Source organism: Pteronotus mesoamericanus, unplaced genomic scaffold (assembly GCF_021234165.1).
Source record: "Pteronotus mesoamericanus isolate MK-2021 breed Mesoamerican mustached bat unplaced genomic scaffold, CSHL_Meso_final scaffold_167, whole genome shotgun sequence".
Classification (NCBI taxonomy): domain Eukaryota; kingdom Metazoa; phylum Chordata; class Mammalia; order Chiroptera; family Mormoopidae; genus Pteronotus; species Pteronotus mesoamericanus.
The window spans coordinates 39999386-40027067 of NW_026555308.1; the positions used below are offsets into that span (position 1 = coordinate 39999386).

Consider the following 27682-nt stretch of genomic DNA (forward strand, 5'->3'; position numbering starts at 1 on the left):
AGTGTTACTTTTGAGCATCAAAGAATAAAATGTCAGCTAAGTTAGCAATTTGAGCACATATTACAGGAAGTGTATTTGAATCTTTACTGTTGACAAAAATTCAGTGAGAGTGCTATGTTATTATGGTCTAACAATAAAATCAGATTTCTTTATGCCAATTACTTTAGTAGCCCAATTCAATTTATAAAACTGTTAGAAAGCGCTGTGAGAAAACAACAAACTAATAACAGCCCATTTGTTTTCTGAATTTGTAGGCTTTTCAGATATTATGCAGACACTGACCGTGTCCAGCTAGGCATGCATTTTGGTCCATAAAGTGGAAATCCACATTTTAAAACCTAACTTTTTGTTTGAGCATTGTTCAAACTTTTCCCTGTGCCCTCCTTCTTGGGTGTCATGGAGATATAAGTCATGTAGATTCCAAGAAGCACAATTGTGTCTACTAGTTTTTCTTTAAAGAATAGATGCTTTTTGTTATCTTATAGAAACCGACGTCTTTGAACACTATGGTCCCTTGTGAAAATATATTAAGACCTTAAGTTCAAGTTAACTTACAAAGTGTGTGTGTATATAAATATTTAAAAAAAAGATATTTGAGTAAATTGCTCCACTTGGCAAAACATGAAGTGTAAGAAATATGCATTCTCACTTGTGTATATAAAGTTTATTTTTATGTTTATTCAAGTCAAAGAACTCTTTTCCAGCTATATCTTTCTATATTAATTCCAGAAACATTTGCAACTCAATCAGGAGGGATATGAAATTAACAACCTGCTCTGGCATTGTGTTGCTGCCTGGGTTTGTGTTCAGAAGAAGAGTCCTCAGCTGAATAAGGTGCTTGAACATCTCATCTTTCACAAAACACAGCTTCAAACGAAATGCTGGTAAGAGGGGTCCTATAAATCCAAAGTAACTCATGGAGAAACCTTTGTATTTAAATGTTAAATAACCTTTGTACTTAAATGTTAATCACACCTTAGTTGACTATAAAAAAAATTTATAATACCAGTTCCAAAGGCAAGGGCAATTTATATATTTTGTATTAGTTCACTTCATCAATAAATTTTTCCTTTTTGGTTAGATGAACATGCCTGTATTATATAGTTTATCTTTATTAAATGAAATTTATTATTAATAATTTCATTCCCATATTTAAATCATTTTTTAGTCTTCAACTTATTAACAACAATGAGATACAGTTTATTATTTTGAGGGAGAATATACTAAGATTGTTTCATTATGCCTTACTTGTAATACATAACAAAAATAAACTTTGATTGATAAGTGTTAGTTTCCTCCTACACAAATGTTACTTTGAGAAGGGAAAAAGAAATCTTAAATTATTACAAAAGGCTGCATGGACTCAATGAAAAATTTTAAAGGAGTATTTTTGAGGAAATTGATCAGAGATACCCCTTTCTGATATTTGAGGTGGATCAGAATTACTTTTCCAATGCTAACAATAATAATAATCTGTTTGCCATAGCAAGTTGCAAATTCAATTGTCATATATATTTCTTAAAATTAATTTCAGTGTTTAAGCCTCTGGCAGCCCACTCTGCACCAATGGTCTCTGAATATGTAAATTATAAGAATCAGGAGCATTCCTTATGATCCAGAGCTGTTTTCCCAGTTTCATTTGGAAGCATTGGGGAATCTAGGTCAAGTAGAGATTTCTGGAAGATGGCTAGAGTTTGCCTAATTTCCTAGATATAGTCTAGTTTACATGAGAGTTCTTCAAAAACTTATTCTGTTTCACAGTCTGATGGGAGCAACCTACTCAGTATTGCTGTTAACAAAGATCATGATTCTTTGACATTTTAAACGTGAGGATAGCTTCTTTAAATAGGAAAATCAAAATGCAAATAGGCTCTATCTGTTTTAGCAATAATATAGACTATAATTTTAATAATACACTTATAATAGAGTTTTATTAATTTATTAATATAGAGCAGCTAAATATAAGAAAAATTAGAGAGCTTTATTTGGTGCAAATTAGGCTGTTCTGAAAGCTGTGGTGATTCTTTTAGACCACTCTATTACAGAAAATAAATTATAGGGGGTTCAAACACACAATTTAGTTTTCAAAGGACAAACAACTAGAGCTATTTTAGGTCTTAGAAGACTCTAACTTGGTTTTAAAAATATCAGAAATTATATTTTACCATATAAAAATCAATATTGCATGACTTTGCCAAATTTACTTTCAAGGTGTTCTAATAATTTGTAAGTAAACAGGTTCAAGTATTGCTGAAATACTAAAAGTAGCTGATTAAGGATGTCTGATTTTAAAAGTCAAGGGATGGTTTCTTCAGCCAATTTTCAGTTTTTTTGTATTGCATCAACATTGATCTAATTTACTTTGTTAATAATTTGTCTTTAAGGTAGTTATTTTTTTATACTAAGTATTTTATAGATTTGGATGTGTTTGGGATAATACAACACTTTTTACATTACAAATGAAGGAGCTGAGGCCAAGTTTATTAGGCTCACTAGCAACTGGCACCAGATTTTAAGGGTCCCAGTGTAGCGCTCTTCTCAGTACATCATCCTACGGTCATTCTGCCTGCATTATTACGGAGATAACTGCTCTGAGGCACCTTGTCGCTCGCTGAACCTTGACTTCTCTTTTTCTGGGGGGGGATCGTGGGAATCAGCTGAGGGAGGTGTTTCCCTCACGGTGGTGTTTTGTCAGGGCTGAATGAGCAGAAGGGTAAGTTGAAAAACTTATGATGTGCTGACTGTTTATAATGGAAGGAACAAGATAATTGTTTTAAAAAGCACCGGCAGCTAGTTTTGGTTCTATTTTCTTTTTTTAAAAAAATGATTTAATATTTTCTTAAAAAACAGATAACCCTAGAAACAAAAATAGCCCACTGACATTTGAAGATTAACATCTATTTAAGTTAGCAATTTGACTAAATTTTTCTGTTAGTTATAATAATATTAAAATATTAAAAATAACTTTTCTTCTTACACAGTATTTAAGGTATTTATGTAACAGCCTATACTGCTTTCAAGAAGTCATTATTCTAGATAGAACAAAACAAACTGTGATGTAATTATCAAAAACAAACCAAAAATGCTTTTATGTGGTCTCATGTACTCCTGAGATTGAGTATGTGTGAAAACTTAAGAAAGTGAACTGAATGTATTTAGAATAAAATAGAAATATTGGGGCATCAGGCCTTGATAGTAAATTAAGACTTTGTCAGGACTTGCCAGACCAGGTAGTCTTAGAATTGTGATCCTTGGTAGAAGACATCTTTAGTTTAGTACCTGAAATTCAAGACCAAGTAAGTGTTAACAGGAACAATTCTATTTTTACATGAATATCAGTAAAGTACCATAACAATGAATAAATGTTCAGAGATTTAAAATGCAGAGGGAGACCATTCAACTGATTGATCAGATGAAATTTTATTAATATTGGCAAAAATAGCTGGTGTCCATACAGGTGAGTGCCTCTCATCTGCTCATTTCTGATGCTATCCATCAGCAGTTAATTCATGTGTAAGCCTGCCAGACTTTTTTTAACCCCCTTAATAAATATCAAACAGTACAAAAAGAAAGAAACGGAAGCATGTGGTTTCAGCTGAGCCTGAAAAAGAGCAGGCCCAGGATCCATAAAATGACTCAAAGAAGGACTCACAATGAGAGCAAACTTTGTCCTCTGGGGGGTAGTGGGGGTGGGGGAACAAGGAAAAAAAATGCACTGAAGACAAATTATAAAACAGAGTGAAGAAACAGAGAAAAAGAGAATACATAAGCCCCTCCCAGCAGCCATGCACCAGCCTTTATCTTGGAAGTCGAGCTGCTCTGAGCCACAGATAAGCAGTTTGCTGAAAGGCAGATTTCTATTTAGTACAGTTAAATTTTATATGATGCTTCACACTCTGAATGCTCCACCTTGTGGTTTGGCCTTTTATTAACTACCCTATTTGCTCTGGGGAGATAGCTCAAGCTGCGCAAAATCTAACGTGAATATAATGAATTGTGTTTACAATTGAATTATTAGCCAGTGAAGACTGCTGAGAAATGTGGTATGGCATTTCAGTAAGCGGTATAACATAAAATTATATCTCCCAGAGCAAAATAGCCGATTTCATGCACTCCATGAATGTTCTCCAAAAAAGCCTGACAATTTAAAATTATATTGACATAGCTAGTGTTTTTCAGACATACAGCATTTGTGTTTTCATCGAAATGAATGGAACAAAGAATCAGCTGCTTTGCATGGGTAGCAAGGCCTTTACTTATGTCTAGATTACTGATATCCCCATTGTTTATTTGCATGAACCTCAGTAATTATTATGTTTATATGACAGTCCAACCAACACCATTCAAACAACATTTTCATTAATAATATTTCTCATTATTCATGAGCTGAGATGGAATATTAATGTAGGTCTTCACTCCTCTGATTCATTTTCTGGATTTTTTTTTTTAATCCTTATCAGAGGATATTTTTTATTGATATGAGAGAGAGAGAGAAACATCGATGTGAGAGAGAAACATCGATTGGTTAACTCCCTCCTGTACCTGCTCCTATCTGGGATCAAACCCACAACCTAGGTATGTGCCTTAACTAGGAGTGGAACTCACACCATTTTGGTGTATGCGACATTGCTCCAGCTTCCTGAGACATCCAGTCAGGACTATTTCCTGGATTTCTAATTGATTTAGCTCAGAGAATTTCTGATCCTCTGAGCTAAATATAAACATTTAGTCTATACCAAGGGTAAATACATCAATTATACTTTGAGGTATTATAGCGCACTGGAAAAAAAAATTCAACCTCACATCAGAAGACCTGAGTTTTAGTTCTGTGTCTTGCTGCCTAATTTCAAATGAGTCACTTAACCCCTATGAACAGCCTGTTTAGCAGTTAGAGATAGTAGTTACCCCCAACAGTTTTTGAGATATTCAAATAATATGAAAACGCTTTTAATACATTCATGCTCCCCTAGTATTTCATTTCCTGCTAGTTCAGATCTGAACTAGTTTTTTCCAGACAGAGTCGTGCCTACTGAATTTCTCTCTCAGTACCTGACGCATGTCCTCTGCTCACGCTAACCAAATTAGAGAGCTTAACTACTACATTTCAGAACTGTTCCCCTGCTCTCTACTTCCACTGTCGCAATCTTGGCTTGAGCCATTATTGTCTCATGAATCTTGTACAATAACTTATTAACTGGTTTTTTTGCCTTAAGTCTTCTCCTCCATAATCTATCCTACTCTGCTGTCAGGACTACAACATAAATGTGATTATACCATTGTCCTGCTCGAAATTATTTAGTAAGAACTGTTTTTACATGGCACAGGGGTCGCAGCTCCAATTAGGATCTCATAATTTGCCATGATTTAAAAAAGAAAAAAAAAAGCCCTAGTCAAGTGCTCAGTTGGTTGGAGCATTGCCCGGTGCACCAAAAGGTTGTGGGTTTCATTCCTAGGTTGGGAGTTCGATCCCTGGTTGGGGCTTGTAAAGGAGGCAACTGATCAATGTTTCTCTCTCATCGATGTTTTTTTTTCTCTCTCTCTTCCTCTTTCTAAAAATCAGTAAACATGTCTTCGGGAGAGGATAATAAAAAGAAGAGGGAAAACAAAGACTAAAAGATCCTGATACTGTAATTAATGACCACCAGCACAGAGAAGTGCCTGGTAGGTCTGAATGGAAGAGAACAACCAGTGGCCCACTTCTGCCTTCTCTGATGAGAGAGCAGACGTTGCCTGTTTACGCCCAACCCCTTCATTGTTTTCCCTGGAGCTTCAAGAGTGAAATTCTGTAAGCAGGAGAAAGAACCCTTTGAGCAGACATGGTAAAATTAGCTTTTCCTATAGTCCATCCTTCTTGAGTTTCAAACATCAGACAATGGCAAGATAAATATATTCTTTACACTATTTCCCAAATAGTCAAGAATAAAATTCTGAGTGCCCTTCTCTCCATGTGCAATTAAGATGGAGACTAAATTATTTATACTAATCCTCCACTTTCTTGCCTGTTAATCTAAATGAGTTCCTGATAGCATTATGGGTAAATCATTATTTAAAATATTCTATCTTCTCCTTAAAGAATTATAAATTTATAAATTTATGTTGATTATTAATATTATCTATTTTTTTTATTTACCACCAGCCATTTAACTAGGATTTCCCATTCTTAAGTTCTTCAGAATTATTCATTTTTTGGTTGGCTTGAGTGAATTTCTAGGATGAACATAGGTGATTTATTTTATTAGGTGAGCCCTTGATTACATACAACCCTTGGCTTAGTGTAGCATTGGTCACCAGTTATTTTTTCCCCCCAAAAGTATAATGTATTTTTTTTTCTGGAGACAGGCTTCTGTGCTCATAGCTTTTTAAAACTTCCTCTTTATATCTGTACATATTGCTATGTTGTTTTCTAACTTAGAGTTATGATGAGATATTAAAAGCCAGTCTCTTTTTTAAAGTTTTATTTTCAATCCAGAATTTTTTAGGAACACTTTTGCGATCTGGTAGCCAGAAGGAAGGTAGGTAGCACCGTCCCTTTTCTTACAGACTCTATTAGGAAGCTCTTAAGGCAGAGTCTCTGCTCGCTTAGAGAGAAGCCCCTACTATGTACAGCTGTGCACAAATGCTGTAGCTACTGGCTTACATTTTCTGAAGGCCTTCCTTTGGTTACTCATCATTCACACATGTTCCCAGCTCCTCCCTATCTGTGCTTAGGGTTTTTAGGATTTTTCCTACATTATGGTGAAAATCCCATATAGCCCTGCATTACATTTTAAATTACATTTTGGGCTTATTGACATTGGAAAGGTTTTCTTTTAATTGACTCCTTAAAGTTATTTTATTTCTTTTTTTACTTTTTACTGTGGTACTAAGAACATTTTTCTTGATTTTATGTTTTTTGGTTGTTTCAACAGGCATTAGACAGTAATGGGTATTCGTTTGCTAGCTTTAAATGCGGTTGTCTTTCTCTAAATTATGGAAGAATTTTTCAAATTTGCTCCCTTCCAACTGTTATTTTTGCAGTTAACGTCCTCAATTATGGATTTAAATTACATTTTTATAATTTTCATTTTGTTGGAATTTCTTGCTTTCTCAATACAACACCTTTCTTCTTATTATCAAAGTTTTTCATTGTTGTTTCTTCTTCCTGGGCTTGATTAAAGATGCTTAGGAATCTTGTAAAACTATCTTCTGCTTTCTGTAAGAAATCATTTTCAGAGGTATGATCCTCTCTGAGTATTCAGCCTGATATTCTTTTTAGCTTTTGCAATAATATATTTTTCATTGGTCTCATGTTGAACCTATTCCTCCATTTTTTCCATTTTACTTAGATCTAGGAGAAATCTACAAAAACTTGAGATTTTTAAGTCAGAGGTGTGGGTTTCCAGCATACAGCATTGTTAAAAGCCATAACACTCAATATGCAATCTCATCAGGGACCTTCCTGTATTCTCCTTACTCTTTGATATTTTACCTTGAGGAGAAAATACCCTTCAGCATTTCCACGTAGCTCCCCTCTTCCCTTCCTTCCCCATCTGCTACACACACCCACCCACAAGCAGGGCTTTGTACACCTTCGTCACCTGAAAGTTGTCATCTCTGAATAAGTATGAAGAGGTAGAGGTAAAGCAAAGAAGTAATACTCTGGCTCCTTATAAAAAGCACTTTTTCTGATTCTATAAACAATAGAATGAACAGCTGAGATCTTTTTTTCTTTCTTTCTTTTTTTAACTTTGGGGTAAAGAAGCCTGCTGTATTCTATGAAGTGGAATGTGAATGTTCCTTATTTCTGTTCTCACTTCAATTCCACCAATCCTATGGTATATGGAAATTTCCTTTAAGTTGCTGCTCTTAGTGACCTCTCTTTTATTCTTAGTCGTCAGGGTTTTATGGATTTCTGAAATCATCAATGTTTTCTGAAGTTTCTATCAAAAGACTGAAACAAACCTGTGTGAGGTGTCCAACTTGGAGATACTTAATTCCATCTTTTAAAATTATAACTTGGTCATTGAGGGAGCATGTAAGGGAGTAAGGAGAACCCCCAGAGGACTGTTTTGATGCTGAATTTCTGAACCTTTTTATACGGTTGTATGGAGAGAAAGAGAGAGATAGAGAACTTTTTTTATGAAACCCCAGGTTAGTATACTTAAGCTGATTTATATTACTCTAAAAAGAACGTTGGACTGGAGACAGGCTCTTTGAACTACAATTCAGGAGCTTGTACTGGTTAACTATCTACAGTGGTTCACATTAATTTTAAAAGTAAAACAAACTAAAAATAAAATCAATCAAATAATAAATAATCAATTAATCAAGTAAAACAACTATGCTATTTTAGACAGGCCAATAAACTCTGCCTCAGTTTTCTTTTAATTTTAAAAACTGTGTGGGATCTATAATATTTAAAAATTACTTTGCACCTCTTTAATTTCATGACATTGTAAAACCAAGCCTGTGCATTAATGATTGAGACTTGGTGTACTATAATGAGTTCACAAAGAAGTGCTGTGTTAAAATTTCTAACCTAATCCAATTTGAATTCTTCTTTCTTATGTGCATTAATGTTCAGTTTTGATTTTTAACAAACTCCAGTTTATAGGTATTGATGCTCCTATTTTTTGGCAAATACATTATTACTTATAGGAAATTTTGCAATCAGCAGCATTGATTGAAAACAGTGTGTTTCTGGTGAAGCATTTTTCTACTGTAGGTGGCTGACACCGATGGATCTTTTTCAATCCATATTTCAGTGAGAGTGCCTCTACTTAGTTAGAATTTTCCAGACTTAAAAGAGAGAACAGAAGAACCTAAACCTTATGATTATGAGGTAAATTCAGGAAAAAAGAAGTTTTGTGAGCTCTGAGACCATCCTCTCCTTTACTTGGCCTTAGTACAGGTGATGAGTACTCGGGAATGAGACCCTCATCGCTCACTCAGAGGGTATGTAGACTTCTTTCTTCAGTCACTCTAGGGCTTCACAGAAAAAGAAAGTTATCAAATTCATATCTTTTGAATAGTATTTTTATTTAATTCAGTTCACCATGTTGAACCTGGCCATTTTACGTAGAGTATTTCATTTAAATTTCACAATAGTTTCTGAAAAGTAGGTTTTGCTTTATTTAATTTATAGATGAGTAGATTAAGACTGAGGGTAGGGTACATAAATAGCCCTACCTCATACCTAATTAGGTACCTAATTACCACGTACCTAATTAGTGGTGACTCTAAGATTTTCTCTTTATTTTTTCTGACTCTAAAGTTTATACTTATAAATATCATGTTAAATGTATCAGTTAGGATTCAGTTCTTGTACATGTAACAGTAACCTGACCACAAATGAATTATTTAATAGGGTTTATTTATTGCACAGAACAAGCAATGCACCACTGGTGCAGATGCTTAAAGGTCCAAGAACCAAGCTCCTTCTGGCTTCCTCTTCCGTTCTTGGTATGTGACTTTCATCCTCATTGTCACAAGATATCTGCTCTGTCTTCTGGTATCATGCATATACTTCCAGCAAGAGAAAAAAGATAAGCGAAGGAGGAGAAAGTACCTCTCATCTAAATTTAATCTTTTTTTAATTGTTGTTCAGTTACAGTTGTCCCACCGTTTTCCCTGTTGCTCTCTCCCACCTTGTTACCCCCCTCCCACAGTCAATTGCCCCCCTTGTCCATGCCCATGAGTCCTTTCTTTATGTTCCTTGACTTGCCGCTTCCCCTTCTGTCCCCTGTTATCCTCCTCCCCCCAGACAGAGGGCCCATGGACACATGAAAAAAAATGTTCAGCATCACTAGCCATCAGAGAGATGCAAATTAAAACCACAATGAGATGTCACCACACACCTATCAGAATGGCCATCATAAACAAATCAACAAACAATAAGCGCTGGCGAGGCTGTGGAGAAATGGGAACCCTAGGGCAGTGTCGGGCTGGTGCAGCCACTGTGGGAAACAGCATGGGACTTCCTCAGAAAACGAAACATAGAACTGCCTTTTGACCCAGCAATCCCACTGCTGGGATTATACCCTAAGAATCCTGAATCACCAATTCAAAAGAACCTAAGCACCCCAATGTTCATTGCAGCACAATTTACAATAACCAAGTGCTGGGGACAGCCTAAGTGCCCCTCAGTAAATGAGTGGATCAAAAATCTGGTACATTTGCACAGTGGAATACTATGTAGCAGAAAGAAATGAGGAACTCCTCACCTTCGTGACAGCATGGACGGAACTGGAGAACATTATACTAAGTGAAATAAGTCAGGTGGTGAAAGACAAATACCATATGATCTCACCTGTAAGTGGAACCTAATCAACAAAACAAGCAAATGAGCAAAATAGAACCAAAGACATGGAAATAAAGAACAAACTGACCATGATTAAATTTAATCTTATTTTCTTAATAAGAAAAATAATAGCTTACCTGGAAGTGTTTCATAATATAAATCCACTTAAAACTTATTTGAGCAAATCTACACATATGGTTATTCAAACTTCAAGGGAGTTGAGGAATCATTTTTAAATTAAATTTAATGAGGTATAATTTACATACAATAAAATTCACCCATTTTATGTATATAGATCTATGACCTTTGGTAAATGAATACACCTGTGTCCTCATTACCCCAATCAAGATATAGAACATTTCCATCTTGAGGAGGCAACATTAACTGAGCACTTTGCCATCTGGAATAAAATTGAGGTTTAGTTTTGAAAGCAAAAAGGAATCAAATAATATTAGATTGGCAATAAACAACATTGGAATACTAAGGTTAAATATTGATGTACTTAAATAAATGATGCTTTGAAAAAGCAAAATTGCAAAACAGGAATTACCCATAGGTGGCAGAAGACTTCTTAAAACATGAACTGGATAAAATTTCCAGATCTATTGGTGTCTCAGTTTTCAAATATTAAAAAAAAATATTTTAAAAGGTCTTTACATGTGTCAAAATTTATGGTTTAGATCAAATGAGATAATTTAGGTGAAGCACATTGAGATCTGTGAAGTTGCCTTCAATATGCAGAATTAAATAGTCAGTGTAAAGAATTGTATTTTTTTTCATGCTTAGAGGTGTTTCCTTTTGAAAATGATGATAAGCTTGACCTACTGACCTGATACATCACAGCTGTGAAATTCAAATATAGTTGTAAATGTGATAATTCTTTAACTTATTAATGGTCTATAAATCAAAGCAACATGCAGCTCTAGGCAGAAGCAGTTTTTACATTTGCATTCTTATCAGTTCTCTTTCAAACTGTATCTCTTTCAGTTTGTTAAAAATAGCACTAAATGTATCATTTCCTGAAACTATCGGAACATATAAACATTAATGGCTGATAACTTCTTGTATGATTTCACAGTTATCGCATATTTACTAAATAAAATCTTGACAGTATTATGTATTCAATGTGAAATATAAATTTTATTTTGAGAAATTGACCTTTTTGTAAGGGGAAGGGTCAAGTCAAGGAACATGGATGAAGGACCCAGGGACAAAGCCAAAGTGGGGAAGGATTGAGGGTGGGAGGTGGGGGGGGGAGGGGAAAGTGGTGGCAGGAAAATGGAGACAAATGAATTTGAACAATAAAAAATAATTAAAAAAAAAGAAATCGAACTTTTTGTAAAATGAAATAATGCTGAACTTTTGGAGTATATAGGAAGAACATCTTATTTGTTCTTTCTTTTGAAAAGAAACACTGTTTTGAAATTCACTGCTTGGAATCAGTTGCAAAATTAAAAATGAAAACTTCTTGTGAGATTTTTGAGGATGATGTTTAGAACCTGAGCTTTTGATGGAATCCAATCATTTTTAAAATGTATTAGTCTGAGAGTTTTGTCAGAATACTATGCTGAACTCAAATCTCTTACTAAAATGTGGCTTTTCCCTATAGACTTTTATTGTAACCAGTGTCAATCAATACTAGTCTTGTTTTTTGTGATTATAATTTATCTGTAGCTGAACATTATATTTGTGAAGTTACTAGTGTTTATTGAAAGTAGTATATCTGATAATCCAGGATATTCATATCTTCTGGTTCATTACTTTTATTCATTAAAAACTCTCATTATTTTATATTAAAATCTTTGTGTTTTGTTAATAAAATGCTTAGGATAGATTCAGCACTGGCTTTGCTGGTCCTTGCAGAGGCTGCCAAATTAAACATGGCCTGCTTGAAAACTTTAATGGACCTAATGAGAGATTTTCTTTTAAGCATCATGGCTGTTCAGAATCAGGTAACAGTGTATTTTATTGTTAATTTTAGTCAGTAAAGGACCTGAATAGAAACAAAACTTTTTGCTACTACTTAATTGTATACCATATTACAGTTTATAATGAGTATTACTTTTTTAAAAAAAGATTTTATTTATTTATTCTTAGAGAGAGAGAAAGGGAGGGAGAAAGAGAGAGAGGAAGGGAGGGAGAAAGAGAGTGAGAAACATCGATGTGAGAGAGAAACATCAATAGGTTGCCTCTCAACCTATTGAGAGGTTGGACCAAACCCGCAACCCCAGGTCTGTGCCCTGGCCTCGAATTCAGTTGACAACCTTTTGCCTTGCAGGACAACACCCATCCAACTGAGCCACAACAGTCAGGTCCTCATGAGCATAATTTTGTAATAATAAATTTAATTAAATGTAAATGTTTATTTACCACATATCTCAGTGTAGATTTATTGATAGATAGAGATAAAAATAGAGCAGTAGAAAAAGATTATATATTTACACACCAAATAAAAAGATTATATATATACACACCAAATAAATAAATAAGAGGGATTTTAAATTTTATTAACAAATGAGATCATATAGTTATATATGTTTTAATTTCCTTTTTTAAATTTTTAAAATATATCATAAAAACATTTTGATTATTACATTTTAGTGGGGATAATTTAATCATTTATTGTTAAACATTGAGATTGTGTCCATGATAATTATTCACAGTTATTACAAATAATGTTAAACCCATGTAAAATCTGTTTATTAAGAGTACATTTGATTATGTCTTTTAACAACTCTATAAACTTTGAAGATATTTCTTATAAGTACAGTATATCTTGTTCTTGTTATGACAGAATATGTTTGTATTGTCTAATAGCTGTTTTCTCATTTTAGAAAGAAAAATGTGAAGTAGATGATTTTTCCTGGGCCTGGAATATAGTTTACATATATATAACAATACTTGCAGAAACCTGCTTGTATGCAGCCATTTCCAAGTTGCGAAAAACTGCTTTTGTTGGTTTTTGTGACTGTAGAAGTTCAGAAAAAGATATTTTACCCTTGGACAAATCAGAAGAACAGCCAGAATTGAGAAATACTAGTATTTTAGGTCTTTTGAACTATTTCTCTTCAAAAATGTCAGATAATTGTAAGTAAATTATTTTTCTACTTGATGAGAAATATTTTTAAAATGTTTTTGTCTCCATTTAGTAATGAGCCTTTCACAAAAAGTCAACATTTCTACTTTGGAAATAATTTTAAATTCAGTAGGTCTTTCTAGAAATTTAGGAATAATATTTTATAACATAGAATTTTTTAATCAATAATTTTAGAATAACTGAAATATAAACTAGAGTCAGTTGATTTATGATTCAAATTATATTCCTTGAAAACAAAAGATGACATTGAGAAAACTTATGAAATGTATGTGTTTGTTTTATCTTTTTCACGTAAGTATTTCTCATCTATCATCTCCATTTTCTCTAGGCACCTACTGTTTCTCTTGTTCTTGTCCCACCCACAAAATTTCTCTTCAATATCTCAAATAATTTAGTACATTCTTCAGATATGATGTCCCATACTCTATCAAAATATACCTGTCTCGTGTCTCAAGACTAAAGGTCATTTGCTACTATTGTTTATGGGGGCTATAATAATTAAATACTTTTAGTTTTTAAATGGAACTACAGGGGCAATATAAATTCCAAAGTATCATTTTACATTGACTAGAATTTTTCTTAATAAATATCATTGTAGTCCACGTTATTATGGGCTATTATGTACATGACTTTCACTTCCATTAAACTATGAGATAATTCAGATTAGAGAATCATGTCTAATTATATTTGTATTTAACCCAGTATATAGTATAGTATTTAGCACATAGTAGATGGTCAGTTAATCATAGTAGATTTATTATGTAATTAAACAAATCACTGGATTTAAAATACCAAGATTTTGAAAGTATCAAAGGAGGCAAGATAAAGTTTTTTTTCCTCAGGACCATAGTTCAGTCATTATATTTTAATATAATTTTAAATAATTAGACCTTAATAGCACATATTAATTTTACTCTCAAAAACTTGCCCACTATTTTTAAATTACTTTCAATATACTTTTGGTTTAATCAGTGTGTTGGAACCTATCACTTCTGAGTGGAACTTGCTTGGCCTTTTCCCACTTTTCAAGATTATATTTATTTTCTTACTAGGGCCAATTTTAAACAGATCTTTAGTCTGATTTAAAGGGTTGGTGAAGAGGTAGTCACTTATTTTGTTGTTCACACTCTTAAACATTCAGAATAGTCAGAAATCTTCCTATACAGTAACCCAACATATGATTCTAATCTTTGAACTGTCAGTAAACAGGTTGATCTACTAATTTTAGTTCTTCAACTTTTTTGTCTAGCTGTGTAGAATTACTACTTCTTCTTTCACTATTATGGGTTCAGAAGATGTTTCTCAATAGTGAGGGCCTTTACTCCCAGAAGCCTGTTGGCTGCAGTCTGGCCATGCACCCTGAGCTCTGGAATAACCTCATGATGATAGGGTGGCATTCCTTCTGTGGATGTTCAAATTTTTCAAACTTCTCAACAGCTTGATTTTTTTCCAGCCAGTGATTATTTCATTGTATTCTTTGTTATTTATCTTTCTTAGAAATTTATTATTCTTTTATGAGGGCTATATTTTGATGGTACAGGCACAGAATTTTGTCAAATTCTTAGAAGAGATTTTTGTCTTTTCTACTTTTTATATTGCTTAGCATCTACAGTTTTATATTGTTCAGCTGTTGGGAGACGTCCTGTCTGGTTTCAGGAACTGTAACCCAGCTGACAGGCTGGAGGGCCCCAAAGCTGGAAAGAATAAGGAGGCCTTGGAGATAGAGGCTCCTGAGGAGTCATAACCTGTCCCACCTGGCAGGGGCATAGCTCCTGCCTCTCTGCTTTGCCCTGGATGATTGGTGATCAATGATGGGTAAGTTACCTCAAGCTGAGGTATACAACCTAAGACAGATGCCAATCGAATATTGGCAGCAGACAAGAAATTGGGGGACACGGAGAAAGGGCAAAAAGCCCATACCCCTTGGCTCTGCTTAGACATGGCTGGAGTCCTCATTCTATCAGAAAGAAGTCTCCTTGTCTCTTGGCGGCTCCCTTCCCCGCACCTGGCTCAGGCTCGAACCAATACAGGAGACAGTCCTGAACCAGATCTGGCAGTTCCCAGGGAAATCAGGCCTAAAAGTAAATTCTTTAAAGTGTGCTTTGTTCTCCCCGCAGAAGCTACAGCCAGTTTATTCTGGGAAGGAAATTTACATTATTCACAAACCCTAACCCTATCCCCTTAGTCACTCTTGTGTTTACTATGCTCTCAGGTTTAGTCGTCTCTTTTGTTTAGAGTCTCCTCTTGGACCCATGGGACCCCATGGGACCCATATAAATCAGTGTGTTCCTGCCATTTGTTTTCTTCAAAACATCACCTATTCTCTGTGAACATTAACATACTGATGTAATGAGATAACCTGTGCATTCCTGTTACCTGACCCCACTGAAAACTTTTTCAATAAAAACCTTTGAACAAAGGGGTTCTGGGGCTTCCCCACTAGAGGGATGTGCCACGTCCCCTCTCCCAGCAAACAGAGAAGTGTTTGCTACGACTGGTGTTTATTCTCCCCATCCGTGACACCCCCCAGACGGGCTCTGCAGGATTCAGAGCCCTGTTCCCATCCCAGTTGGCCCCGGACAGTATCCCTCAGACCCTGGGAGCACGGCACTCCCCGCGGCGTGCTCTGTCCCCGTCCCTGTCCCTCACTTGGCAGCACTGCCAGGCCTGGGACAAGCAGCAGCACTGCGGTGCTCCCACCGGCAGCGTCTCCCCCGCCCCAGCCCCCTTCCCCCGTCCCCCACCTCCGCGCAGCCCAACGCTCAGCTTTCTAGATAACACACCCCAAATTTCCCTAGCTCAAATATTGTTCTCTTACCCTATAACTCTTTCTGTGTCAACAGAAGGCCTACTGAGAATCTTATTGGCTTTCATGTGAGTTTTCTTCCTTCTGAGCAATAGTACACATTATAGAGAGCTATCTGTGAGCTTAAACTTGCTTAGTATATAATCACCCTTCGTCATTGTTTTCTTATCTTTATACACTTGAATAAGCACATTTGTTCTACTCAATATTATTGAATTTAATACCAAAGGAATAACATGATATCCAAGAAACAACAAATTCTGATTATTTTCATATGTGCCCCTAGGTGAGATAACCACCTAGATATCTGTACAATAAATGATGGTCTCAGTAAAGGTTGATACTTTTGTTTAATTACTTATTGAATAAGTCCTGTAGGAATTTCTGAATCTCCTTGTACCAAGCATTAGACAATATTATGGATCAAAAAGTTCTCTAAAAATCTCATGGTGTCATCATTTTATTCTTTTAAATGGCACTATAATAGAGAGGTAGGAGATAATCCCTAACAGACTGAGTTCTGGAAGGAGGTGTCTTTTGTACCTTCACAAGTCACGCAGACAGACAACTCTTTTGTTTTCACTGATGTCCTTCTTATGTTTTCACTTGAACTCAGCAATAAAATACTTAACCATTATTTTATCAATGTTTTCTTAACTCAGGTGGGCAAACAGGTGTTTCTAGCTGTGGAATACCTTTAAAGATTTGATCTTCAATAATGAGGATAGACATCAGAATTGACTCTTTCACAGTCAAAAGTCAATACATTTTCTAGAACATCAAATGTCTTGTATGAGTGACAAGTAATAGTGACGTTTGTGTCATAATGATCCTGAGTATTCTGAAACCCTCAATGCTTATATCATCTTTGCGGTTGCTTGTAAGAAATATTTAAAGTAAGTTGATTATTCGATGACTGTTTAGTTAAAGACATCTCAATAATGTGAGGAAATTCTGCAATTTTTTTCCTCTTTGTCAGAACCCGAGAACGTACTTCCTCTGGACACAAACTTGTGGTCCCCTTCTAATGTTTGTACTGGATTTTTGGCTTTCTTGTATCAGTTACCATAAAAAATCCATTATTTTACATGACTGTACAAATGCAGTCAAATATTTCACCAGTCAAATGGTAGGACTTGAAAATGGTGTTGATGTGACTCACTATAACCGGAATCTTTGTAGCATCGCTGATTGATTTTCTACATGAGGAAAAATGATTGTTGATAATGACCTCTTACTCTACAAGACCATAGGAAATAGATTACTCCAAAAAGGAGCACCATTTTCTGCAGGCCTTGTCAACATAATTACTGAACAGGATAAGTCTGTTTTTTGAGAAAGTGATATAAAGAACCTAAAGCTGCTGCTTTGTTTAATTGAAAATAATTTTTTTCTCATAATTTTAACCTTTAAGTAAATAAATTTTTGTTGAAGTGAAAGAACTGGTTCTGCTGTTACATGGATTTGTATTTTAATTCTGTCACTTTGTATCTTGGAATCCTAAGTCACGTTATTTAAACTAGCTGACATGAATTCTTTACCTGATAAATATGATAAGAATACTATTCATATCATAGGACATTTTGTGAGGAAAATATGGAAACATATAAACTTTGTCATAGAACTTTGTGCATAGGAAAATCCAATGAATGTTAATAGATATTATGACTGTTAATGTAATTGTCAATTCTGTTGTAATGATGAGTAAACATCAATTTTTTATAGTACTTATTTCTATGTACCCTTGTGTCCTGGGAATCCTACTTCATTTACATATAAAGAGATGACACTAAAAATATTTAGAAATGGTGTCAATAACCTCTTATATGAACAAGTCAAATAGTGTTCTTGTGGACCATTTTTATATAAAGACTTTAATGTAAAGAAACAATTCAAACCATAATTTAGTGAAGACAATGTTATAGGAAATAAAATAATGACTTCCATGAAGATAATTCCCTGGTGATCTAATCTGATATGGGAGCAGAACTTGAAGAATCTACAGGGATGAATGACTATTTAGCCTGTGCTTTTTTCGTTGTGAGATTCTGTGTCAGACAAGCTTTTCATAGAGCCAGACGTCTATTAATTCTGTAGTGAGCTTCCTTGTCTGACTGAATTGCTAAGTTTTAGTGTTTTAGTTAAATAGAAATTTCTATATATGTTTATAAATACTAATTATGCATTTAACAGTTGTTTGAAACTCAAGGTGTCAGGCAATGTGTTTTATGGAGGACCATCCTACACACTTGCTGCTATGGACTGAGTTGTGTCCTTTCCCCAAATCCATATATTGAAACTATTACCCCCGATGTGACTGTATTTGGAAATAGGGCCTAAAAGGGGGTAATTCAATGGAGTCATGACTATGGGGACCTGATATGAAATAATTAGTGTCCTTACAAGTAAAGAAACACCAGAGAGCTCACTCTCTCAACCATGTGAGGACACAGTAGGAAGGCAGCCATCTAAAAGCCAGAAAAACAGATCTCACCATAAACAGAATCAGCTGGCACCTTGACCCTAGACATTCCAGTCTCTACAATAGTGAGAAAATAGATAAATTTCTATGGTTTAAGACCCCTGTCTATGGTATTGTATTTTGTTATGCAGCCCAAGCAGACTAATATGCCTCCCAATGGTGTTGGGCTATAGGCAGGTTTGAACATGCTCAAGTATCTCAGTAAATCTTTCTTAGAAACACACATTTTTGCAGCATAGTCCCCAGAAGAGATGTTTTTAAGCTGGAAAAAAGATGAGAAAAGGTGATTAAAATGAATTTATTTTCACTGGATCCTTGTTGAAATTCTCATATTTGAGAAATTTTTTGCCTGATAGGTCATAAAAAAATAATAATAGCAAACATTTATCGAGCTCATACTATGTGTCAGGAACTATCTTAAGCACTTAACATACATCACCGAACTCATTAATCATTAAAACAAGACTTGATTGTTGATATTCATATTATTTCCATTTTGTAGATGACTAAACTGAAGCAATAAGAGTTTATCTGTTCAAGGAAATATAGTTAGTAAATGGTTCATCTAAGACTTAACCCAGGCAGTATGGCTTCAGAATCCATCTTAGTAGCTAACTCATTATGCTGAACTATTTAGGTTAGTTGACCTATTGAATGAAATTTTTAAAAATTATTCTATTACATTGTTGAATAATGTGAAAAAGATAACTTTGAGATAGTCTCTCTGACTGTCGTTATCCTACAACACTACCTATACCATGGATGGGTCCTTATTTCCAATGTTTATTACTGAACCTTGTTCTAGTACTTTGGACAAATATCCCAAAAGTGGAGTTCAGGAATCTGTATTACTAAACCGCTTATGACATTATAATTTAAGAAAACTTAGCCTATAAATTTAGCTGCTAAACAAAGTAGTAAAATGTCCTCATCATAGAGAAAATACTTCCCTTACTTGATATTTCATATTTTTATGTATCCTGCCAGTTCATTTTTATAGCAGATTATTTACATACAACTTTACAAAGAGGGAAACAGCTTTGTGTGGTACACTGTATTCAAAATATCACATTCTGTGTTCCTACTTTGGTTTTCAGAGTGGTAAAAAAGTAGATTTTTTAACAAGGTTGATTACCTGGAATCTATGGAAATCTATGTTATAAAATTAAAACTCAGAAATGGTATATTCTATAAGAAACCAACAGGCACTAATTTGGTGTCTCGTATAAGAAATACAGAATGGTAAAAATCTTGTTGATCATGTATCTTTCATCCAATGCACAATCTCTTTCAGATCATTTGCATATAGTTCACAACCATATGCTCCTGAAGTGTCAATAGAGATATGGAACTCCCAGTAGTCTTCCAAAGCATGTCTTATTCCACTTTTGAATACTATGCAAGAGTCTCCCTTACATTAAAATAAAATCTATCTTTTAATATCTCCCAAAGTTTGGCTTCAGCTTTGCCTCTTGGAGGCAATCCCACAAAGTCTATTTCATTTCCCACATGTCAGATCTTTAAATATTTGAAGCTAATTGCATTGGTTCTCTCCACTTTGTCATCCTTTCCCATCTCTGCTGACTTCCAAGTTCTTGTGGTAACATTTTTAAATACATGATAAACATACTTTCAATACGGTTTATAATTAACTTTTTAAGTTTGTTGGAAGGCTATAGTATTGGTAATTTTGAATACATAATGATTTATTCCAGTGTTATATTACGATGTGAAGAAAGTGAAACCCAAGTATTTTTTCATTCAGGGTTGTCTATGAATGGAAAAATATAACCTTCAAGCAGAAAGGAGTTTCATTAACAAAGCAGGAAAATCATAAATCAAAGAAGGTATGATTAGAAGATTTACCAAAAATGTGCAGTATCTGTGCACAAAAAATGAGAAATTAAAATACAAGTGAGAGGCAATATTTTATATATGTAGATGTATATACACATCTATGAAATACAGATAATAATAATAAAAAGAAATCTCACTTGTCATTACTATTGGCATCCTCAGGTTTCAGAACTTGTTCATGGCCATAATTGAATCAAGACTAAATCCTCTCTCTGGGCATAGTTGCCTTTTTACTGTGTACCGTCGAAGCTCAAGCAATCATCACTTAGCTTCTAGATGACTGCAAAAGGCTACAGGTTTTTTCTGTTTCTCAGATAACTCCCTAGGATCCATTTTACACCAAGAAGCCAAGTGGGTCAGCTCCCTTCTTTATTTAAAAGACACTGTTAACTTTTTATTACACCAAAAATAAATTCCAAACTCGTATCCGTGGCCTAGGCTATGACCCTGTAGTGTTGCCTCCTCAAAGGGCAGGCCCAGCTGACGTCGTTCCGTCCCACAGATGCCTGCCCGCCAGGTATCTCATACTCTACCCATTCCATCCTTTCTTCTGCTTCTCTAAACTACCATTGTTTTCTAGCTCCTAAGACTTTGCCTTTTCCACCCCCTATGCTTGGGACATTTTTCCAAGTTTCTTGGATGATTAACTTTTTTGTTTTAATCAGATCTTAGCTTGAATACCACATCCTCATGGAAGTCTTCTCTCATTCTGCCTCTGGTAGTTTTCTTCTTCTAGTCATTGTTGGCCACATTACAACCTTTATTATTTTTATAACACTCATTATGAACTGATATTATTCTGTTTTCTTTTTTAGCTCTCTGTCTTTCTCTAGTAGAACTGTGTCCTGAAAGCAGTGATATTGCCTTTTTCTTTGGTACATAGAACAGTGGCTGGCACATAGCATTGACTCAGTAAATACTTGTTAAATGCTTGCCTTGCCCAAGACTTGTTCTTGTCCATTGGTTTCCTGACATTGATCTAATTTCTTTCACTCTACATGGTATTTCATACAGACAATGTTCTAAACAACACCTTATATTCAAGTTACCTTTCAGAGATACATTTGATTTTGTGGTGTACTCATTTTTACCCATTCATATGAACAGAAATATTCATATTTCATAATCGCTGAATATGTGAAATCTAAATATCTACACTGGAAATTAAAGGCTTTCAAGGAGTTCAAACATTCAAATAAAGCTACAACAAAAAGAGCATAATATCAGTTTTTAAACATCACAGTTTCTTAATACATTCTCAAGATGTATTAAGAATTTTATTTTGGTTCAGCTTCATTATGTCTTATGATACTGTCTGCTTAGCTGCAAAGAGACACATTTTCTTTCAGTATATTTCAAGTGACATCTTTGATAGCTGCCACAGGATCACTCAAAGCAGAACAGAGGAGTACCGTATGCCACAGTTTGGCCCCTGAATGAGGAGTTTCATAGTAGACATGCTTCTCGGCAAATGCCTGGACGTGCATTTTAGAATGCATTCTACACTTTATGACAGTGGTAACACATCCCATCTGTTTTTAGAAGGTTTTTTTTTTATTAGCTGCCAGCCAGTTGGATGTAATAGATTCTTCCTACAAATATTATTCATAAGCAATACTTCATTGTCATTTAAATCAACAAGTGAACAGCTCACTTTTAAAAGCAATGGCATTTAAAAAGTTTTTTGAGTTTTGAGAACACAGTTCTTAGAAAATATTTTATGGGTCCATCACTGGTCTTGTGGAGTCTAAAAGCAAACCATGTTCAGTTCAATGATTCAAGTATTGTAAGCTTATAAAATATTATTCCTCAATAAACAGTAATTTAGAATATATGAAGAAAAGTGGTTTGGACATACTTTTGTCAATCATTCTTTTTAATGTAAAGAATTTTGGAGTCTATAAAGTATGTCTTACTTATATTGTTCAAAAACTGCTTTTTATTTCAGAGTTTCACAATTTCTCAGTTATTAAAAATTCATAATTATTTCTTTAGTCATATTTATCTCAAGCCATAGTTTTTGCTAATTACTCACAAATCCATAATTTTGTTTCTGCTCTTTTACTTGAATTTTAGATATATTTTTACAAGTGACAGGGAACTAAAAATTAGATTTTTCTCACACTCCACCATGTCACTCTTTCCAAATAATATTTGTCTCCTTTCTTCCCAATAGACTCTTCTACATAATTGCATTTCTGCAAGTGATTTCATTATTGTTTCAGTCTCCTGAGCTTAAGAATGTATTTTTTCTTTTTACTTAATTCCTTCCATTTCCTCCATAATTAAGAAGTCTTATTAGATCTTCTCCACAATGTCTTAGGTTTGTCTTTTACTCTCCAATCTCCTGCTGTCTTCATAGTAAAGAGCTAGATTACCACATAAAACACCCATATTGGTTTCCCAGTTTATTGTTTGAATAGACATAATGTTTCATTCAGTAAACATATGCTCAAATATCTTTTGCTCAAACATCTACATTTAATCTGACCCTATTTATTTTTAGCTTTTTTACCTCATCCATTTCTAATATGAACTCTCCACCTCAGCTCAATTGGAAATCCTCGTCGTCTTCCTCTACTTTCTCTATTGTTAGAGTTGTCTCTCTGCTGGGAGTCGATGGGCATCCGTGAGCATGGTTCCCGCTTGGTGCCTGTGCAGATGGGACCACCTCCAGAACCCGGGTTGAGCGGGGCTGGAGCCTGGTTATGGGACTGCTTCAGGACCTGCCGATCTGAGGCCTGTTACCAGGAGTGCAAATGGATTTGGCTCCCACCAGCTCTCTGAGCATGATCCTGCCAGGTCCTTGGGTGGGTTCTCCATGGTTGGGTTCCTGGGTAGACAGATCTGCCTCAGACTATGGTAGTGTGAGGCTGAAGCCAGGTCACAGAGTTAACTCATTGTCCACAGTCAGGTTCAAAATCAGTGGGCATCTTACCAAGGGCCCCAACAGGTGTGGGTCCTCCTTGGTCCTTTGGTGGTTGGGGCTTGTGGTAGGACTGTGGACAAGCAGGGTTGAAGCTGAGTTCACAGGAGGTCAGGGCTATTTCCAGGTCCACAGACTACATCACTGGCCTCAGACTTGATACGTGGGTCCAGACCTGCCCTATCAAATTGGCCCTCCACAGTCTTGGGTTCCACTGGAGTTTCCCAACCTCCTATTCAATCCCAATTTTCCCCAAAATGCACTTTTATTCATAGGATGGCTGCCAAATCGTGTTTCTGTGAAGGCAGGAGGATGGGGGACTTTCTAGCTCACCATCATGCTGACATCATTCCTTTTATATAATTTCAAATATAGCAGTGCAGTTCTTTTAACTAGTGAAGTTTTTATGAGGGGATAATTATATTTTTAAAAGAATTGGCCACCACCCAAAGTCAAGTCTACTTCTGTCTCCACTTATCCTGCTTTTACCCTCTTTATGCCACCCCTGCCCCTCCGCCGCCAACTTTCCCTCTGGTAATCGCCATGCTGTGGTCTGTGTCTATAAAGTTGTTTTTTTTTGCTTAATCCTTTTTCCACTTTCACCCAGCCCCCCAACCTCACCTCCACTCTGATAGTTGTCAATATGTTCTCTGTATCTATGAGTCTGTTTCTCTTTTTTGTTAATTTGTTCATTACATTTCACATATAAACAATATATGGATGTTATATTATAGAATTGTATATGTGCAACCTATATGATTTTGTTAACCAATGTCACCCCAATAAATTCAATTAAATGAATTTTAAAAACTGAATTCACTACTTAACTGTAGCCTCATATTTGCAGCTTATGCATTCTCTTCTAAAGAATCAACAATAGAAAGGATAGAGGGTGACTTAAGTTTGAAAGCTGGACATATGTCTTCTCCCATTTTCAAAATGTGCACATATTTTCTCTTTCGCCTCCTCCTTCAAACTTCTAGCTTCTTCCTTTCCTGTGAATGGATTATAAACCGAGGATTAGAAGGAAAAGTACTTGCCTGAAATGGAGAGGCTGTGCTGCATGGGATAAGTTTAGATGAGCCTTGACCTGGATCCATCCCCCCGTCAGCTGCGTGACACTAAGAGTTTTTGCACCAACTTGAATCTTACGCTCCCTTATATTATTCTAAGTATAATATGGTCTACATAGCTGGATTGTAATGAGAACTAGAATAAGGCACCTAGTAGGTACTCTAAAGCATTCTAGTTATAATCATAGTGATTATTATTATTAGCCTAGATTATAAAAATCTAGACTGAATTAGGAAAAGTTGAGGATGCTGACTTTTCAGATTGTGACTTTTCAAGAAAGGCATGGGTGAGTTCCGACATCACAACGGTTATCCCCAGGAGTTGGAGGGAAAGTACAATACAGACTTTATTTAGCTTTAAAACTCTTCCATCCTACTTTCTGAGCCTTCTCTTCCTCTTGCTCTCTTCCCTGCTTCACATATACTCAGTACTATCATGGCTAACTTAAGCTCATATTCACTTTAAGACCTGTTTTACTTCATTCTCCAAATTTATTTATCCCCTCATTACCTAAATTAGAACTCTTTTTCCTGAGTAGTATTGCATAGCAATGTGCCATCTAAGTGAAAAATAATTAACATAAAGAGTAAAGAGGAACTTCGTCTTCCTTTCTGTAAGGGAAATGAATATTTTAAAAGTAGAATTGGATAATTTATGTAAATATCTATTGGTATATAAGTTTTAGAAGTGAATTAGACTTTTTTTTACTCTCTTCTGATTCATTGTGCTCCCCTATTTTAATTGACATATGCACCTATTATTTTAAAAAAACTTATAGTTATCATAATATCAGAAAATTTTGTTTACATTATTTTTAACACTTCATTCTTGGTTCAAATGCCATATTTCATAGATTTTGATCATTCTTACAATAGACAGTGATTTTTCTCCTGTTTCTCTGATTTATTTTAAAAATCTACCATGGTGGTTTAAGTATTCATATTGCCTTGAACAAACTCGTGTTTACTTCAATGCCAAAGATTTGCTTTTAGTACCTAGTTCACAATTTACCTGTTTAACTTTTCAATTTATGAAGTCTGATATTAGTTGGGTGCAGTTCATCTTTTCAAATGGTTAACAATTTAAAAATACCTGTGATCTTTTAAAATTAAAGAAGTAGAAGCAGTGAAGAGTAAAAAACTCTGAATTGCAGGCTTTAAAATTAGTAAGATCAGTTTCTTATTTTTCTATATCAGTAAGATGAATAAAATGATATCTTTCTAAATAATATTTCTTTTTAAACAGGTGATCAAGTGATATGGATTGGATACTACGGCATAGTGTATAACCTGGTAAAAATGTCATGGGAACTTCGAGGAGATGAGGAACAAGATGGACTTAGAAACTTAATATGGCAAACTTTACAGAAAATAAAGGATCATGAAAAAGATGGGCGGATCCGTAATGCAGTAAATACAGCTAAGGTAAGATAAACACTGGGAGACAGATGGGCACTTCATCAACAGGACACATGTGTTCCCTCCAAGGAGAAAGGAATGTCCACATTCAGTGAGTATGAGTGACACAGTTGAGAACACAATTAAAAAAATTTAATGCTGACCTATTTTTAATTAACAATAAAAGTGTGGGCAATCTGGTTAGACATCTTGAAGAGAGGAGTTGATTTTGGGGAAAAGTAATTGTCCGGCCTTGGGCTTGTGCCTTTGAAAAGCATTTGTAAGTATGCTGACTGTGAATCCCAATTTGCAAAGTTTAGCCTGGGTTGGTGCTTAATTTTCCAGCTTCTGTATTAGTAGTGAATTAATTCACTCTCAAAAAACTCTCCATTTGGATAATACATGATTTTGTTTTTTATTTGTATGTATTTTTTTTTTCTTTCCAGCATTAGACAATGTAAATTGCAAATCTGGACTCACTAACATTAAAGTTATTTTCCTTAAAGTTAAAAATGTGTAAGTTCTTGTTTTTTCTAGTTCTATTTGAATGACCATACAGATTTTTTTCTTCACATTCAAAGGAAATTATTATGAAATTAGCTATCAGTTTTTCATAAAATACAAATATGATTTTCTAGTGATGCTTTATTCAATCACTGAAACTTTCTGGTTCTTTCTAGCCTTCACAGATACAATCATCCTAACACTTTCAGTGTCCTGTTTTCCAATAATAATTATGGATGTGAATTAATATTAACAAGTAAGAAGAGCAAATAAGGAATTCAGTCTGCTTCACTGATTATTAAAACATATGGGTGGGTCATTTGCATAGAGTAGCTACATTCTAAATTTTTAATAGAAAAAAATCTTAAACTCTGCTTTTTAATCATAAGCCTGATTTGGAATATGGAAGACTATCTATCCTTTTCTCTAGATTTTTAATATTTGTATAGAAAAAGGACAATCAGAGAGCTGTCTACTTGAACTACATTATTTTGGATTTCATGGGCTTTCTTTTATGCAACTGTGCTCCAGCTTTTTCCTTGGTTTGGACTGAGGAGCACAAAAGAAAAAGAGAAACAAAGACAATTATTTTATCAATTATGGAGATAACCACTATGCCATCCAGTATTACCTTTATTAGGATTTTGGAAATAAATCCTTCTTAGTTTCATGTACTCTTCAAACCTTATTATTGATTTTGTATAAGCAGTTTCCTGGAGTTTAAAAAATAACAGTCAAACTTTAAGCCAGTTTCTAACAGAAACAGAGAATGCTATGTATTCATCTCACCCAGTCTTATCATTTTCTTTTTGTTTTATTTCTATTTCCATGAAATTTTCAATTATTTATATTATTCTCTGCCTTGTATCTATTTTTATATGCCTCTTCATATCTCAAATGGATTATACTTTAAGTAAATAAGCCAACTCAAATTTGTCATTTCTATAATTAGAATTCTATTTATATGCCTGTTTCCAGGGTTAATTATTTGGTGTAAGGTAGTCTTTTTTTCTTCAAAATTTTAGTAAGTATCTATAGATAATTGCATTTGAAATTCATAAGTCAGTTAATCAGACATAGCAAATATTTTTTAGATGCTAAATCCAAATAAAGACCCATTATTCCAGCAGTCAGCACTGAGAATAGAAGAATAAAAGCAAAAGCAGAACCAGCTAATTTTTGAATGCTCAGTGAGAAGAATTCTAAAAGATGTATTCATTAATTTTAATAGTATTTTCTCTGAGGAAGGCAAGTTTTCCT

General features: G+C 34.7%; 1 protein-coding gene across 1 annotated transcript in view; it reads left to right on the forward strand.

Annotated features, from left to right (window-relative positions):
* TMEM232 (transmembrane protein 232) overlaps positions 1-27682 on the forward strand; it is a 174938-nt gene that overhangs the window by 42336 nt on the left and 104920 nt on the right. The window contains exons 8-11 of the mRNA XM_054589983.1: positions 751-884; positions 12108-12231; positions 13114-13366; positions 25767-25945. Coding sequence (XP_054445958.1) covers positions 751-884; positions 12108-12231; positions 13114-13366; positions 25767-25945 — 690 coding nt within the window. The remainder of the gene's footprint in view (positions 1-750; positions 885-12107; positions 12232-13113; positions 13367-25766; positions 25946-27682) is intronic.